Source organism: Falco rusticolus, chromosome 13, assembly GCF_015220075.1.
Source record: "Falco rusticolus isolate bFalRus1 chromosome 13, bFalRus1.pri, whole genome shotgun sequence".
Lineage (NCBI taxonomy): Eukaryota > Metazoa > Chordata > Aves > Falconiformes > Falconidae > Falco > Falco rusticolus.
The window spans coordinates 22,972,252-22,991,588 of record NC_051199.1 but is presented as its reverse complement, the minus strand read 5'-3'; the positions used below and the strand labels follow the sequence as shown (position 1 = coordinate 22,991,588).

At 36.7% G+C, this 19,337-nt stretch overlaps 1 protein-coding gene across 6 annotated transcripts in view; it reads left to right on the top strand.

Moving 5' to 3' along the window:
* Positions 1-19,337, top strand: part of NAALADL2 (N-acetylated alpha-linked acidic dipeptidase like 2) — a 504,243-nt gene that overhangs the window by 425,515 nt on the left and 59,391 nt on the right. For all 6 annotated transcript variants that reach the window (XM_037406785.1, XM_037406787.1, XM_037406788.1 and 3 more), the window contains one exon: positions 3,440-3,535. In XM_037406785.1, coding sequence (XP_037262682.1) covers positions 3,440-3,535 — 96 coding nt within the window. The remainder of the gene's footprint in view (positions 1-3,439; positions 3,536-19,337) is intronic.

The window sequence follows — 19,337 nt, the reverse complement described above, 5'->3', positions numbered from 1 at the left end:
AAGTATATATTTTATCTTTATTATAAATTACTTGCTGTATCTTCTCCCTGAGATCTTAAAAACAAACAAAAAAAAAACCCAAAACCTGAAGGGAAGAATTACTTCATTTATTATTCTGATACTTCTGTGACAAATTAGACAACGAACAGATGCATCACTGAACACAAAAATTAGTATGAGTCAGTGCTAAGTATGTATTTCGGTTTTTTAAGAAAGTGCTGGGTGCTTACCACCAGAAATAGTTTATTAGAAATGTATGAAAATACTGATAGAATATTGATCATGGAGGCATTAATTTGTAGAAAAAATTAACAGTCAAACTTACCAGTGATGTAACATACCTTTACTGAGTTTTCTTGACTGTGTCTATGAGACATGTCACTCTGTTCAAAGAAGCTTCATTTAGCTGTGAATGTACTAGTTCAGGAGGTGGATTGAGCATCTGTAGGGAACTATGACTAAGTTTAGTTCTGAGCAGAGCATCTTGGTATATCACAGCCCTGATACAATTGTAACACATTTGTATTGTCTCAAGCTTGTTTGAGGAGAGAGCTAACAGGGCTGTGCCCAATTAAGAACTAGCACCTGGATCCATGCAATTTACTGCGTTGTGTAGTACAAACGTAATTCTGATTCAGCAGGCTTGTATCAGATACCACCATTATATCCCCCAGGGGTACATGAGTAAGATACCTTAGTTTGTTTTGAAGAAGAGGGTAGAGTTTTTTCTCTGCTTCTTTTTAACTTCTTTTATTTGAATTGAAGTTAACAGCTCTTTTACCTAAAGTACTGTTTTTCTTCAGTCTTTGTATGGCTTATAACCCAGCATGCGAAAGAGCGAAGCTCAGTCACATAAGAAGAGGTTGTACAAGCCAGAACAAAGCATCTAAATTGTTTGTCTCTCTTATTTGCTCACTTCCTGATGTTTTAAACAATAAACCCTACAGAATGTTTTTAGCAAGTGAGAAGGTAGTGGAGTGCCAACCTTACAAATCAATCCTGCTTAAACTCAGGTCAGTTTTAATATTTTTTTAACCAAAGCTTTATTTGGCCACTGTTCAGCATGCAGTCTCTGAATGCAAATAACTTTATGGCTGTTGGAGAACGTGTTGGGCATCATTACCAGGCTTAATGCTTCTGAAAAGGGGTTTCACTTCTTGTGAGTACGAAGTGCGAGTCTCTTTTTCCAGTACAAGGATAGAAGCTGTTGAAGATCAGTATATATCAAGAGGAGGAAAGTGAAGAAATATTAGTCTAATAGATAGGGGAAGCTGGTGTTTGAAAAGGGCATGCTTCTAGAACATTGTCAATTTTGCCTTACAGTCGAGGAAATAATGTAAACCAGAAAAATTATTCATCTTAAATATAGGACCATGGGCTTCTGTGAATTTTACTTGGAATTCAACCTGAAAAGACTCTAGACATTTTTCAAAGTTATTTTCATGGAGATGTAATCGTAGTATAACCTCATGATCATTTAGGCATTTCTGAGCCAGGAATATTGTCAGCTTCTTATTGCTACTAGTACTATTTTATAAAGAAATTTGCAGAACAGAAAAATTGCACTCAGAATTGGGGTACTCTCTTACTGGGTCCTATGTAAAGCTCCAGACCTAGCATATATAAAATGTTATGATTATGAATCTGGCAACATATATTCCTTTCATGAGTCACACTCCTTTGCTTAACCTTTCTTAAGGGAATACAATTGTTATTACCGTCCCTCTCCATAAAAAAACAAAACAAAGCACAAACACACCCCAAAACATTGGCATTAAAAGATGCCTACAAAACGTTAGGTCAAGGAGCAGTCTAACTTTATCTGAAACTGGATACTTCCCTAGAGATTCTACCTGGGCTGTCAAAGGACAAGACTAGTTTCCCAGCACTCACATCCAAAGATGTGCTACGAGGAAGTCTGTTAATGAGAAGCTTTTAGTCCCCAGTTGATGTTTCTGGTAAGGCTGTATGTGATTCTGTGTGGCACACAGTGCACTGTATGCTAAATACAAAATACAATAAAGGACTTTGGATATTCTAGCTAAATGCAATAATATATTTAGGTGCTGGCATCCAAACTCAAAATGAAAACCCAGAATAAGTTTCATGGACAAGGAAAGATTTAAGCCTTCCAAAAGGAAGTACAGAGTATTATGATGCTGAACTGATGTTGCCTAAAGTTAACCGGAGTTTGGCAGAGGGCTTAAGGTGAAGTTTTGTTCCTCTTCAGAACACAGGTAAATGCAGTGGGTGCATCTCTTGTTATTTGTGCATCAGAGTTCACTTTGAAGAGTATGTTTAAAAGAACTGCTTATAGCTAGTACATTTTAGAATGGCATGATACTCATGCACTGTCACATCCTCCTGCCGATCTCTGAAATAACTTTAACTGTAGTTTTTGTGCCTTTTTACTGAACTCGTTGCTGTTGATGAACTCTGTATTCAAAGTATGCTTACCAAATTGAGCATCTCAGTCCATCAAGGTGCACCTCAACACCTATTGTTATACCAGGTGGGGATTAGACGGGCACTGAGTTCCTAGCTTTTCCAGTTCAAGTTCCAGTTTTCCAGTTCAGTTTTCCAGATGGCCAGTTCAAGTCATACTTAAAGAGCAAAACTAGAGCTGCTCCACAAAAGCAAGAATAATTTTAGGATATAGGTCTCAGGAGCTATAGGAATGTGGAGACGTATTTTTCTTTTCCAGTAAGTTTCCAAGTTATTATACCAGGTTCAGCAACATACGTTCAAAATAATTCCCTTTTAGGCATTTGCACGCCTTTGAGGCTTGGGTTTTTGTTTTGTATTGCTTTGCCTTTTCTTTCAGTCCACACCTGGGTTATCAGTTTGTTGTTTCCTTGTGACAGCAAATACGCAACCTAATTTATTGCTTGCTTTCAGTACAAGAAGAGACGAACATCATACAAATAATATATTAAGATTGCCTGGTGTTAAAAAAAGCGGTCAACCTAAAGGATATAATTCTAGGGAACTGACCAAAACCACATATTATGTAGATGGTATTACAGTACATAGAAGTAGGATGGCTGCAGAAGATAAAAGCATATTCTTTGATTATTGTGTTTACATTTCTTTTGACGAGTAGATCATAACATATTTAATAAAATGTCTGATTGCTGCCTAGCTCAGAACGAAATCTGTGTGGATATTTTTTCTTCCTCTAGGCAAAATTTTTAGCTGGTTTTGGAAGCATAATTACAAAGACAACTGCCATTCCAGAAATAAAAGTTGTAAGACTTACTATTTTTTGCCTTTTTCAGGGACTTGGAATCAGTTAATTATAACAGTGAGATAGGTTTAATAATCAGCAAAACTTAAGAACCATTTGAAGGGTTTTTCAGTCTCTGAACAAAATCCAATAAGCATTTGGAGGAGGAAATCAATGTGGAATCCTAAAACACTTCTTATTTCTTTCTCACAGAACCCTAGCTTTCTCTCTGAAGCTCTTTTTCCTGTACATACAACAAAAACTGAAGAGCTGGATCCCACCTTCAGCCTGCATGAGACCATTGCAAAGGTAACAGAAATGGAGATGTCATATGTACATACTTTCCTTCACATGGCCAAATTTGAATTTGTTAATAATTTTGGAAGATAACCTATTTTTCCTGTGAATACTTTGAATGTAGTTAAAACTTGTGGAGTTTTCTTCGTTGAGATCCACCTTTGGAAGTAATATTCTTTACTGTTACACTGGTCAGCTTGCATGGTGAAAACACTTCCATGTGCAAATGCTTCATTTTATGTGGTTTATTTGTATTTTGCGTGGTTCAGATTAAATTTACTGGCCTGAGCGCAGGGCATTGAGCCCCGCTAGATGGCAGGGAGTAGCAAGTTTGTTGCTGTCAGTTTTGTCAGTGAGGAGGACTCTCTGAGGGCACCTTCACAAGCACAGACAGTTGGCTTTATGAGCTGTCACAGTGATGCTCACATGGGAGGAAGGAGTGGCCATCCCAGAAATCTGGGGAGTGCTATACAGAGAGGACGCTCCCAAAGTTAATGTGTTCTGACTCCCCTCTTGTCACTCCAATATAATACTCCCTGCATGTTTTTTATTAATATAACCAAAATTACTCCTGCTCTAAAGTGCTCTTTCTTCACTCTGTCCACTCATCAAAGCCCCATTTCTACAGAGAGATGTGGCTACAAATGAGACCAACTTAATGGATTCCTACACTTCTTATAATTGGATTTCTTATAAACCAGAGCTATGTAGACTTTGAATAAACAAAGAAATCTGTTTATAAAGCTACTTCTTTTGGAAAAGCAGCTGCTGTTGAAACATTTCTTTTGGCAACAACAAAAATAAATTCACAGGGATCAGCAATGTGCAGATTTAGCAAGTAGGCGGATCAGCGTCTTTGGCAAAATACTGACTGATCTTGGGGGTTTTAGGGTTTTTTTGTTTGTTTGTTTGTTTGCTTGGTGTCTTTTTTTTTAAAAAAAAAAAAAAAAAAAAAAAGCAGCACATATTCCTAGACATGGTTTTGAAGCTTTGCAGAGTCGGACAGTTAAGGAACAACCACGTCTTCTCTGAAGCCCTTTTAATGGAGCTGATGGTTTTTAAGCCATCCTTGATGCCAAAGACACTGAAAAGATTCAGCAAATTTCTTCCCAAAGACTGAGGGAAGTAGGTATGTGATTATTTACTGCATAATTAATTTGTGATTTACTAGTTAGTGTGTGATGGGACATGTGTAATCTGAATAATGTGTATTTTAGTATTTGCTCTGTAACGTTGACTAACACAGAACACTAGTTATTAGACAGTTGATCCTGTTTAAATTGTTACAAATGATTTTGAGTAGTGTCGTTGAGCACTACAGGTTTTTTTGATAAAACTTGATGGAGACTGCACCATTCTGCTTTTCAGACTGTAGCCCAGGGTACTTTTATAAAGATGACGAGTATATGCAGCAGTGGACTGAGATTCTCTCTCAGCTGGTAATTTTGTAATCTTTAGCTTAGTTTAATTGGTTTTAAAGTAGTTTCTGAATAGCTTGAAGAGCAAAAGTTTCTAAAATTCATCTATTTTTTACTAGTCTTTATGGTTAGATAATGGAGTTGTTACGTCTTTGTTCCCTACACTCCCCCCTCAAACCTTTTTTCAGAGTAACTAAGACAGTCATTGTCTTTCCCTTCTCCTGCAAGATGGGCTTTCCTTTGCCCCTCTTTTATCCTAGGCTTTGTCATCTGTTCCAGTTTGAAAGCATTGTATTTGGGTGAATGTCCATAAAACTACACAGTATTTTATATAAGACCTTAATATGGCTTTCTGTGGTAACATTTATCTAGCTTCATATCTGAGGTGACATCATATCGCCTTTTCCTTGGTAGGGTCTTCTGTTTAAGCCCTACATCTGATTTTAGTGGCTGCATGTTAGTGCAGGCAAGCAACTGCATACGTAGTCTGAACTCTATAGAGTCATCTTAGTTCAGAAATTTTCTTTTTTAAACTGACACTGGTTTCCATGCTTTGGGCAACCTTGAAGGCTAGTGGGACGGCAGTGGTGGTTTCTTCTATGGCCATTATTTAAACTCAGTATATGTCCTCTCTAATAACTGCACTCTTGCTGATTCTCAGCGTGAGCCCTTTAAGGGGTGTCAGCGTTTAACCCCAGCCAGCAACTAACTGCTACGCAGCTACTTGCTCACTCCCCTGCCCTGCCCTAAGCAGGGTGGGGAGGAGAATCAGGAAAAAGGTAAAACTTGTCGGTTGAGATAAGAACAATTTAATAATTGAAATAAAATAAAATATAACAACAACAACAACAGTTGTAATTAATTGTCCCCAGGCAGTGACTGTCAGGCCCTGGCCAGCTAACCCCCCAGTTTATATACCCAGCATGACGTTCTAAGGTATGGAACATCCCTTTGGCTAGTTCAGGCCAGCTGTCCTGGCCGTGTCCCCTCCCAATTTCTTGTGCCCCTCCAGCCCTCTCCCTGGCAGGGCCTGAGAAACTGAAAAATCCTCGACTTAGAATAAACATTACTTAGCAACGTCTAAAAACGTCAGTGTGTTACCAACATTATCCTCATACTAAATCCAAGACACAGCATTGTACCAGCTACTAAGAAGAAAATTAGCTCTTTCCCAGGCAAAACCCGGACAAAGGGGAAAAAGCTTATTTAAGTTTTATTTGTTTGAAAATAAAAATCATGTATCAGTTTAGCTTTATCAGAAGTGGGTTATAAAAATATTTGAAACTCTAACTTTTCATTCTTATTTGAGACCAAAGGTATTTTTATTAATCTTAAGTTTTTTCATGTAATGAAGATGCTGTATTCTGACCTGCTTTATTCAGATAACCAGAGCTGGCTATTTTACCACTATTTATGCAAATATCAAATATTTCAAATCCTTGTTTACAGAACAGCACAAAACACTGTTTACCAGCAATAATGATTTTGAAGACTATGAAAATCTTTGTCATGTATCAAGTTTTCCATTATATTAGTTCATAGAAGCTCAAATAGTAGGAAGTTCAAGTTGATGAAAGACCTGTGACATTCTGGGGTTACAGATCTTGGAAACTAAATCCAAAATATTGTAGGTCTGTAGTCGATATCTTATTGTTGTCTGAAGTTAAGCAACATTCTGCCATCTCTGAATTAAAGATTCTGTGATCTTTAGATCACAAGCTAAGGCCTAGACCCAGGAAATAATACACTGTGTCATATACTAATGTAATTTCAATGTATTTCAATGATTGCTAATTTGACAATAGTATCCACGTTCAATACATAACTCATTTTTAAGAATAAATTTTACTTCCATTAATAATCCTTCTATTTTGTTTCCTTTGGCAAATTTTGATGGCCAAATAAAAATCTGCCTAAAAAAGCAAAAAACCCTTTAAGTTTCATAGCACTGAAAAAATCCATTTTCCTTATGCAGAAGCATGTATTTTACAGCTGCTTATGTAAGAGATTTTGTGTTTAAAATTACACTCCCAGTTCCTTTAGCGACCAGCTGAGACCTGATCTGAATGACACTACAGCTATTGGAACATGCACAGTAATTGGTATTTTTGAGACACAGTTGGTTTATATTTCTTCAAGCTATACTTTATCATATCAAATTGAGGTTTGGAAACAGAAAATGTTGAAATCAATGCAAGAAGGCATATGGGTGCTGGGTGGTGATTATTGTAAAAGGAATATTTACTTTACTAAATTGAGATTTATTCATTCAGACCTGGCAGTGAAGACATTAGAGAGTTGAGATATCTGGAGAAAAAATTGAAATACGTAAAAAAGCAAGTGTTAAGACATAGTATCTATTACCAAATCTCTTGTGTATTGATGGTTTTCTAGTTAAGGGGGAGTTTGACCTGATTTGGATCTTTTTTATGTAAGAACAAAAGTCCATTTGGTACAAAAGTCTACCACTGGTAGTAACAAGTAGTAGATTCTTGCGGAATAAATATGTAAGAACAGGCAATCATAGCACAGTACTTTCTCTGGTATACTTTCCCACTTACTGTCAATTGGCAGTGCAATATTTCTTAGGCTCATAATCACACCTCTACACCAATTTCCAGCTCTGTCACAGTGCAGTTACCTATGCCCTTTTAAAATTCATTTGCTTTCTGTCTTCTATAAAATCCCATAGCAATGCTTCCCCCAATTTAATTCCCCCACTTGCTGCTTGTTTATCTCACTAGGGGAGTTTATGCCATTGATACGATAAATAATTAAACATATCTATTTACTTTTTGATACCAGTTGCCTTCTTTTCTAAACTGTGTTGTGTCAGAGCATAGTAACCTGTTTGAGCTGTCCTCTTAGGTAAGCCAGTCCTTCCTAATAATACATTACCTCTGTACTTACGCGGTTCTGTGGCATCTCTTTTGCTTTAAGGCAATTAGAACTGTGTACCATAGTCAACGTGTTGGATTGCTGTGGATTTGTAGACTCTCTATGATATTGTCTTCTAATCCTTCCTCAATAATCTTCAACATTTGATTGGTCTTTTAGACTGCTGTTACCTATTAACTACTCATGATGACTTGGATATTTCTTTCTTCAGTGAGATGAGCTAATGCATACATCCTGATTCTCTGTGTATGCTCATAGGTTGTTTTCTGCTGTGTGCATCACTTCATATTTTCCAGCAATGAGCCTGCCGGGTTTTTTTTTAGCGCCATGCCCAAATATTGCGGGGTGCAGGTCAGGAAGGACACAAAGAATGGTGTCTTTCAGTCTTGATAGCAGAGGCATGCTTAGTGTTCAGTTTGATGAAACTCACTTGCCCGTGCATATCGCTGGCGGTGTGCTTTGCTTGTATGGCCACTGAAGCTGGTGGAAAAGCTTGTGCTGTTTTTGGCAGGAAATTGTTTGAGGCCCTTCATCTCTGAGGGACATAGTGCTTTAATCACTTTTTTTTTTCTATGAGAATGGCTTGATACTAAGTAACAATGGAAAAATTCAACATAAATTTTTACATGAGGTTCAGTGTAAGAATAAATAATGGATCAGTTGTGGTTTGTGCTTTCTGAAGACAGTGGTTACCTTAACTTCATGAACGCTTTGAAGAGGAGGAGATTGCCGAATGTGGCAGGTATAATGAACGAGAATGGGCAGCTATTAAGGAGATAGATCTGTAATCTGAGTGTTTAGAAGATCTAATTTATCAGAACACTTTTTAGGCCAATTTTCTTAGATCTGGGCAGTTTAAAGGTGGATTTAGGGTAGATTGCTGCCCGGCCTAGGCTGATCTGAAAGATTCAGAGAAGAAAGAGAAATCTGTAGGCTTCCTAGTGGTGAAGAACTAAGACGTTCATTACAGCGTGTTGTAGTACAAAATTTAGTGGTGTTTTAGCTGAGGTTTGCAGATCTTGTAATTTCAACTGTGCTTTATAATACATATGTCAAGTGTTAAAATTGAGAAGTGTATGCCTGTGTGGCAGAGAATGGATTTTCCCATCAGGCCAGAAGAAGTCAGGTGAAACTATTGTTATCAAATGCATACTCAGAAAAGTATGTGCTGTTTTTCAATACATTTCATCAGTGTTATTCAGCACAGCATTACTTGGTAACTAGTCCATTGGAGTCATTAACAAGTTTGAAAATACTTCTGTGTAATGAAGTATGCTCACTAGAGTAGACTAATAAGACTCGGATTATGCAGTTGTAAAAGCTTTAATGGCAGTCCCCCAACAGGGAGTGCCACTGGAGCCACTTACCCAGTACCAGCCATGGAATAATATTAATCCTTTATTGATTTTTTTCTTTGGCAGGCACCAAAGTGTTGAAAGGTATGCCAGAAGCAACATAATTGTTTTTGTGCTGAGTTATGGGTGCTGACAGATAACTCTTGAGAAAATTATTAATGAGCCTGATTATTCTACACTTCAGTTATGGAGCTACATAAAGTAGAACTAACTACTGTAACACAATTAACTTCTAAACATTAAATAAAACAGCAGTAGGGGGGAGTGTTTCCTTTTCTAGGGGAAATAAGGGAATTTGTGTAACATACTTTGTAATTTCCTTTTTTATTATTATTTTTTTTTGTTTAAATGTAAACACTTCCAAGATGACAGGCAGATTATTTTCTTGAAGCAAATGAAATGAAAAGTACTGGACAGCAGGACGGTTGCCAAATAAAATTCTCATTTTGGCCACAAATAAGATACAGTACAGGAATGTTGATCTGAGGAATTCTGTAAAGGATCATACTGTGCTGTTCCTTTGAAGCATGGGAGGGATATGTTCCCATTTACCCATTGTCTCATCCCGTTCATTCCCAAATATAAGCATAGGGAACACCCATTCATCTTGGCAGTGCAATGATATTCATAACTTTGGTAGTTTCTTTCTCTGTAATATCCATTTAAAAATCCAAATCTGTGGTTTGGTGCAGGTGACCTCTGCTAAATATTTTCATTTGCTGCATGGTATTTGTGAGTGAGCTTTTTTTGTATGCTTCTGTACTGCAAAAGCTGAAAGTAACCATGGAGATACATATATATATATATAAAGAATATATGAGGTTGCCATAATTTATTGAAATGTCAAATTTATGAAACAAAGATAATAGAACATGTCCAAATTAACATGAAGGTGGCAAACCCCTACAATCCCAAAGACTGAGTGCAGATTTTGAATCAGTAGAATAATAATGTGAAGAACAATATAAATGCTGTTTTCTGCCAGAGTTCAAAATCAAAACAAAATCTCATTGTAGTCAACCAGCTTGAAATTTCTCTGCATTTCATTGAAGCATCTGTTGTAGTTTTGGCAGGGATGTCATCCCTGTAATACCAAATGGAAACACTTTCACAAACCGTGTACAGCACGTCTATGTTGCAAAAATTAACCAGAAACATTTCTGCGGCATATTATTACTGGCATAGCTATTTCACCGGAGTATATTCATATTTTATTCCCACTGCAACATGCCCTTTTTGCTATCAGATTGTTCTTGAAAACACTGTGTGGCGTTGAGCTTAGGCCTCTGCGTCAAAGCAGCTGTACATCTGTATTTCCATTGACATATTGTCCGTTTTCATTTTTAAATTTCCTCTCTAGAACTAGAGGATTTGGCAGAATTGTTTAAGATCTCCAAACAGTAGTGAAACAATGTTACTCCAGTCAGAATTACAGCACTTGGAGGTGTTAAAGTACTTGTTTGGCAATATGCAGAACAAATCTAAAATATTCAGAAAACAGAAGCCTGATGCAGCCGAGTATGTTGCCTGGGCAAGCCAAGCCCAGAAAAGTTTGTGCCTTGCAGGGCCCGGGCAGCTATATGGCAGCTTCCCCTGCTGTCTGGTGTGTAACTGGAAATGTTTGCTGTATGCCATGATTTGCATCATGAAATTGTGATGCTTTGGAGTGTCAATTTTCACAGGTCATTCCTCCAATTCACTTCTTTCAGTGATGTATCCCTTCTGATGTAATTTTTAAAACTCCTGTCTTCATTTGCGTATGCCAGACTTCCGCATCATTTCTCAGTCTCTTTATCATCATACCTCCAAAGACAGGAGCTTTGCACAGACCAACAGAACTCTCATGTCTTTTTAAAGACAAATTATGTTATGATTTTGTACTTTCAAAACAAATTATCCAAGCCTTCAGCCAAACAGGAATGCGGATCAGGGGCAGGTGACAGAGATGCTGAATGAAGTTAACATAACAGAAGCACAGTTCTCAGTGTCTGAAGTGAAAACCAGGTGGGGGGACCTGATCAGTATCCATATTTGAGACAATCTGCTGTTGATACTGATTGTTTAGGTGTGGAGTTTGCCCTCGTTTTGAAGATACCAGAATTATCTGCAGTGTCATGTGGATGCTTTTTCACACATAAAAGCACCTGTATGGGATTTTTGGCCTGAGAAAAACTGCAGGACAAGTTGGGGCATCTCATAATATTTGTTTGTCCTTCCACAGCCAGCAGCAATTAATGGTGTTTCAGCAGCTCTCATCTGCCCTAAGGTGATGTGGCAGCACAGGTGCAGCATGATACACCAATTGCCAGATAGTCTCGCTGTAACTTAAATGACTGGCTTTGCTTTATTGATCAGCCTCTCATATGGTGGTTCTGAGCATCTTACTGGTCTTTATGGTTTAATGGTATTTGAGATGTGTGAAGCAGAACCGTATTGTCTGTGGTGACAGTATGACTGAATTCACACAAAAACAAACTTGCTCAATTTTTTCTGCAAAGCAGCACAGGCATTTTTCACATAAATGGTTTGATTTAGCACATACTCTCTCAATCACACAAGTGAGAGTTTTTATTTTACCTTTAGCCTTCTTGCATAAAAGAACATATAATCCAGTTCAAGCAGAGGGTAAATACAAACTTGCTGAAATCTCCCTTCTAACAATTGTCTATTTTATTCTGTAGCTATTGTCAGCAGCAATAAAAAAAAGAGCAAATCTGGTGATATAAACTGGCACAGTAACTTTGGGGATGCTGTTTGAATTGTGGTGAACAGGGAAGTAACAGCATTCAAAGAAAAAAAGCTGTCTGGGGATTTTTTCAGTGTTAGATGTGAAAGAGGTGACTTTGCTGCTAAAGACATGAGGTGTTCTGACAGACAGTCATACTGTGTTTGGCCAGACAGCATATTCTCTATCTGCTGTAGCCTAGTTAGGGTAGATATGCTTGGAATTTTTCAGTAGTTCTTTGTTCCTAAAAGCAAGTAGCCTGAAGGACTCTTGCATTTCGTACTTGAACTCTGATAGATAAAGACTAGGTAATAAAAATAAGCTGAAATTGCAGAACCCCTGGTAAAAATTTGATGAACCAGCTGCACTGTCCAACACAACTTCTCTTGGTTCAGTCAAGTATTAAAAAACAGTCCCATTCCCCTACCCCCTTGAAATTTTCCACTTCTTTCCTGCTAATACTTCCTTCAAAATGGAAAAGCATTACAGGACAGAACTAACTGCATTTCCTCCTGTGCCGTTTATTCATGAAGTTCGGGAAAGATGTCAACACTCAAGTATTCCAAGATTTTTTTCTGGGCTTCCTTTTGAGAGCCTGGAATTTAATGTTTCAGCTTAGAGAACTCTGACAACTTTGAAAATATCAAAATAACCAGAAAAGTGTGCCTCCAATAGACAAGAGAAATGGAATGAACACAAAAACACGACCATCATTAGTAGCATGGTTTGTGTAGAAACCATTCCCATGGACCATTCAGTTCTCTATTAGGAAGGAATTGATTCTACATTCCTTAAATATTTTTGATATTGCAACAAGATTATATGTTATTTTTAAGACGTTAGCATCGGCTTCTGTCGGAATGTTTCTTAACCAGATTGGTGTTTAGAACCACACAGTTGCTGAATTCCTCTTGCAGACCTGAATTTTATTCAGTTGCTCTCAAGATTTGTCTGGCAACTGTAAGTGAAAAAAGAAAAAAAATCATTGCATTATTTTTCAAGCTAGAGTTGTGATTTAAGTGAAGTCAGCAAATACATGTCAACTCCATCTGATCCAATCAAAACACAGGATAAACATGTAAGTTCATACATAATGTATAATTTTAAATCTTATGATAGAAACCCAGGATTGGTGGTGTTTGATCAACTTAGGGAAGGCATTTTTTACTCTGAATTACATCAATCTAACTAAGCAAAAGAAGATAAATTAGGAATGAGAGGAAGCATTGTCTAATCCCCATTTTGTATATGAGAAAATTAAATACCATGGGTCAAAAATGGTACTTAAAATAACAGAGCAACTACTTCATCTCCTCACCTGAATTCAGCATTAACTTGCAGGATCTGGTGATTTGTCCGACCCTGGACAAAAACTGGGGCATATTTCCAAGCTGAAGCTAGATTGCTGAAGTTAGAATTTAGCATGTATTTGGGATTTGCTGGAATTACAGCTACTGGCTGTAACCAACCGGGCATTTTTCTAATATGTGCTGAAGTGTTAGTGCCTGTGTTAGTGGGACTTACCTGGCATGGAAAGAAGCTACAGTGCCTGCAGCAATGCCTTCATTTCCCTGCCTTGTTTTGGTTACATTGAGATTTGTGATCTTACTGCATCTCTAGCTGCTTCCCAAGTGATGCATTGGTGACAGACTCTCCAAAGATGTTCCTGACAGATGTCTTTTTGTTTGTTTGTTTCCTTCTGGTGGTTGATGATCTTGACTGTACAAAGAAGCCACTGCATATTTACTGCACAAGTCAAATGATTGTTTCCAATTTGTCCAATAATTGCTTTGTAGCGTATATTGAGAGAATTGATTTTGTATCCATTGCTGTTACTTTGAAAATGTGAACTTGTTATGAGGGATATTAAATAATTAGACATATGCATGAATTTTTTAAGGAATGTCAACACATACGTTTATAGAATCATTTGATTTACATTCAACCACTGAAATCCAACAGCTGAAAAAACAAATCTGAATCTTGCTACTCTAATAGGTAGGAATATGCCTGGGGTTATCTGAATTTTCCACTGTGTTTCCCACTGTCTTATTATTCACTTAGTTCTGAATTTATCTGAGTATAATTTTATTAATCCGTTCTTTAGCATCAGTGCTACTACAGGCATTTGTTACTGGTTAACAAATACTTCATCTGCCAAAGATTCAGTCTTTATTCTTAGCACACATGTACTGAATTTGATGGCTGTGCAAGGAAGATGAGTTTTTCTTTAAACAAGACACTAACATTCTAGAGGGATGGCTCCTTTGGGTACTCTAAAAGTATCTTGTCTGTTGTATTAGCTCACTGTATTAGCTCTTCTCTGTCTTCTGATCTTTTGACAAAGATGTCAAATCAGACAATCCTTTCCCCGAAGCATGCCTTTTAAAACACTGTTTCTACTAACAATAATGTAGAAATGACTCTTTTCTTCTTCTTTTCTTTTAATTTAACATAATGCAATTTGCGTATGACTGAACATGAGGTAAAGCTAGTGGAACTTAAGTATCTGCTTAAGTGCTTTTCAACAAAAGATGGAAATAGCTGCCTCAGTACTATGAATTCAGTAATTGGTTTTACAAACAACTTGCTGAAGGACCTGGGGAAATACAGCTGCTAGGATGTATGTTTATTTGTTCATTTTATGTTTAGACCATACTTATAACTTCCTTTGGTGTATAGTTGTACAATGTATTATTGACATGTTTTGTCTTTCTTTTATCTTATTCTGCAACATAACTACAAACACATCAGAAATTTACAGATGCTGAAGTTTCCTTCATGAGCTCAGTCCTGAATTCAAAACCCTATTTTCAAATTTGGTTTCTCTAAAATAAATTTAAAAATTCAGATTTTCCCAAGAGGTTTAGCCCAATCCACAGTGTTTTAAAACTTGTCTTTAAATGTCAGCGCCTATTTTAGCATCAAACTGATACCAGAACTCTGCTGGAACTGTCCTCTTGGTGTTGAGCATTTCTTAGGTTTGTGGCCATCCTGAGAGGGGAGTGTAAGACCAAAGTTAAATGACTACATGGTGGATAAGAAGCAATGTATGTCCTGGGTAAAAGCTCCTAAGAACCAACCCATTGTGCTCTGAGATGGGGGATTCCTGCAGGAACCTAATAGTACAAATCAAGCATAAAGTTGCGTCTGAATAAATGTTGTACTCTTTTCTTGAGCATTGTAGCCAGAACAAGGGCTATTTACTAGCGTGGTCTTTTTGAAATGTGGAGCTCTAAGTCGGCTGCGAAGCACAGACCCTGTAAGAATTACCTTTGTTCTACATCAACAGTGTTTAACGTAAAAACCTTATACATTGTGGAAGCTAGGACTGCCAATTACCACACTTAATTGTTAGGATGCAAATACACATTCTTCTTTTTTTGTTATTCTGTTTCCAGAATCAGTGAAACTCAGATTCTTTGCTGCATATTTACTGTTATGGCTGTATGATACACACATCTATAATGGCCTATAGCCTAGACACACTATAGTGTACTTTTGGGTAATGGAAGTTGCAGATTGGAGTTCTTCAAGCCATAGAAGGAAAGAAACTGGCCCAAAGCTTATAAAAGCTTGACTATACAGAGAAAGGTGAATCCATAAACCCTTATAACCACTTGTCACATTACGTGCAGAATTTCTGTTTAAAAGCCTTGTTAAATTTTTGGAAGGTTAGCCCTTAATTCCTGGTCAAGAGCCAAAATAAACAGCCGGAACTTCAGATTTCAATGTGCTGCACAATGAAATTTTCTACTTGCATTTTATACTCAGTGTGGCAGTAATAGGAGTGGCTGGGCCTGTTTCAGAAGCTCTACTCTTTGATGCTTTCATTGCAGATGTGCTATGAAAACCTGAATCAGGTGGCAGATAATCTTTATTTGAAATTCATATTCTGATTTGTTTTGTTGTGTATGAGAAAGCTGATATACTCTCAGTGATAAAAATCCTAAAGAAGTTTTTGTAACATATTGCAGTGCATGAAACTGTAGTTTGCTCTTGTCCTTTGTTTTCTTCTATTCTGTCTCCTAATATGTGGATAGGTAGGTGTTATAATCAGATGTAACTGAAAAAGCACAGTTCTATGCTTTCTGATGTTTTTCCTAAAATACAGGATAGCAAAATCAGCATGAATGAAGACTGTCTTTTCAAATACACGTGAACAAAGTGAAGAAATTTTGTAAAGTGTAAAAGTTGTGGGACAAAACTAGTAAATACTTTTTTAAAAAAATCTATTACGAGTCAAAAAAATAATACAAGCTAAAGGTATTGCAAAAACCCAGGAAGAACATCTTGTTTATCGATCTGGTTTTATTATGAGCATAGTCAATAACAGTAAAAAAATACTGACAGTTTGCTGAGACACTCTAGCATTAAAGCAGCTAAGATTAGAGAATTACCATTAGACTAAGAGTAGGTGATTAGCCTTAAGCTAGAATTATAAAATTAATAGAGTGTCTTTCAGAAAACTGTGGACTGAAGATCCTGCATCAGAAACAGTGGGAATGGTTAAACTGTTTCTTCTTATTTCAGTAGGTACAAGGGAACAGATCGTCTTGGAGTAACATCAGGGAGTTTGGGCCTGTTTAGCACCTTTGAGAAGAGAAAGGGCAGTGAATATGAGTAGGGAATACTGTCTGTCTCCCTGATTCACCTCTGAATTCAGGAGACTGAATGAGTCTGAAACCAGATCTTCATATCTTCATTCAGTTGTTTTATAAACAGTTTTTATTACATATAGTGTTATATAAGTGTTATATAAACACTTATTCTCTGCCCCAGACAATAAGTGATAACCACAATGAGATAGTTTAGTCTGACCATGTAGTGTAGGAAAGCAAACCTCATCTTCCTGAGTGCATGCCTGCTGAAGAAAGCTTGCTGTTTAATGACTGAGCAGGATTTTCTGGCTGCCAGACTCACGTGGTAGATAAGAGTATTCCCACTTGGGCAGAGAGAAGGGACAGAGGCAAATAAGCTTGGACTTCTACTGATCAGCTTTGCTTTTGGGGTTTATGTGTTCAAGTATGGTCCTTTCCATTTCCATTTGAGCCCAACGGAATAGATTCAAGCCCATGTGTTAAAACAACACGCGTGAGATTTAGTGAACTGACAGGAGTGATCACCCCATCCACCAGCAGTTCCTTGGGCCAGGGGCTGGGTATTATCTGTAGCAAACTAACCATAAAACCAGAGCAATATAAAAGATGTACTTTCCTACAGTGGAAACTATATTTCTATTTCATAAGCAGAGATCATATACTGCCTATGAAGCTATTTTTTATTTTAATACCTTCTTGTGAAACTAATGGCCAGGAGTTTCATAAATCGCAGCCTAATTCCAACCATGCACGGGTAATATTGATTTTAAATATAACAGTATCTGTATTATCTCTTGAAATAATTTTAATTCAAAATTTAAATTAATATCACAAAGTAGAGCATTTGGACCTAAAAATGTTTCAGGAAGAGTCCAGTAACCAGTAAATGAAAAGCAACTCTTCAGAAGGATAGAAGGAAAGAAGGATAGAAATTGTTCTGGAGTAATGGAGTAGTATATTCTAGTATCCTGCAGCCTTTTACTCATATAAAAATAATAAGATTTTGTAGAAAGAGATACAGTTTTATTGTCAACCTTATTTTGAAGAAATTTGTGTCCTGAGTGATACTTCCTTTGAAGAATCATTCACACAAAAGTAGTGGGTTTTTTATACTTATGTGATAATTCTTCAATCCCAGAGAGTTCTTGTCCTTTCAATAGATGAAAGGCTAGCCCATTTATTTTGTTACTCGGATATATCAGTGGTAGGTGAACACGGATAATGCACGTGTATATTCCAAGATAATGGTAAAGTTCTACTTAATCTGTTTTAAATTACTACAGATCAGCAATAAAATAATCTCTGTTTTACTACCATCAGATGTGATCCATCAATATTTATGTGCTTACAACTTTAGAAGAATGAAACTCTGAAGGGAGAACATTTAGTTTCTTTTGACAGAATAGTCCTATTTCTTAAATGGCCAAATAAACAGCAATATGTTTCATCTGACTGATGTGAATGATTTTAAGACTATTTACTTTTAATTCCACGATTAAGTCTTTTTTTCTGATTGTAGTTAATGTGAACTTTGAGATTACCTTTTGTTAATAACTTACTGTACCCTCCTTTCATTCTGATGGGGCCAGGAATGTGTGGGCTTTATTATTTGGGTAATGAAAGTGTCAAATATGTAAATGCATACTGACACAATTCATCAATATATATTGTACTCAAGGAGAGTAATTTGCCCAAAGATCATAGCCTGTCCTGCCATTTATCTCAAACTTGCCTGGACAGGAAGAATAACATGGCTAATTCATCAAAGTTCATGAAAGATCACTAGAATTTTGGAACATTAAAAAAAAAAAAAAAAAAAAGCCACATAATCAAGGTAAGATGAGAAATTGACATGCACTAGGGATGATACAGGTCAGCATCATCAGAAATGCTTTTTTCAAATACGTAGTTAAAGTAAGTATGAAAATAGTTGAATCCTTTTAGAGTGTGACATCTTGTTACACTAAAGCATGCTCCTTTCCTGATCAACAGCATTCTATCAGCATGTCCTTTTTAATTTGGAGTGAGGCAGCCTTATAGATTTCATTTCATCTTGGGTAAGTGTTCAAAAGTTCTGGTATTTAAATAACTCGGGGAAAATCTGAGCAGTGTCTGTCAGTGAAATAGCCTTCCTTCATTGATTACTGGCCCAATCTTCTTGTAAAAATGCCACCCAAAAATTAACCACTGATATTAGGGATTGTTACCCTTTTTTTTTTTTTTTTTTTTTTTTTTTATGACAGACTGAAAAATATAATTACTGGGTTTTCTTAATGAGTGTTTATGTGTGCCTATTTTTTTAACTAAGGCACTGGGTTGGCAAAATCCTGCTTCTGCTGGCTTAACTGAACTGTGTAAACACACACATACACACTCTTTACAAATACCAAATACTTTGACCAAAAAAACCCAAAAGAGATGTTACTAAAGACTGTCTACTCAGCAATATTTTGTATATTTTTATGTTATTTTAAATATAACACAATTTTTAAAACTTTTAAAATAATACTGAAATTCAGAAAAGCTCAGCTTTCTGGCTCAGCAACCTTACAGTTGTACAGTGTACAAACTGGCAGACTTCTTAGCACAACATTCTGAGAGATCCGAAGCAACAAAAAACCAAAGATTCATGGGCTCTTACTCAAATTAGCTTATTGTTGCATTACTTCATGATTCTAGGGGATTATTCCTTTTTTTAAAAAAAAGCAGCTTTAGAACACAAAGGTGATGACTGCATAATTTTTAAAGTTGGTTGTTGTTTTTTTTTTTTTATTTCTTCCCATAAGATGTTTCTTTGATATGTAATTCTGAGGAACC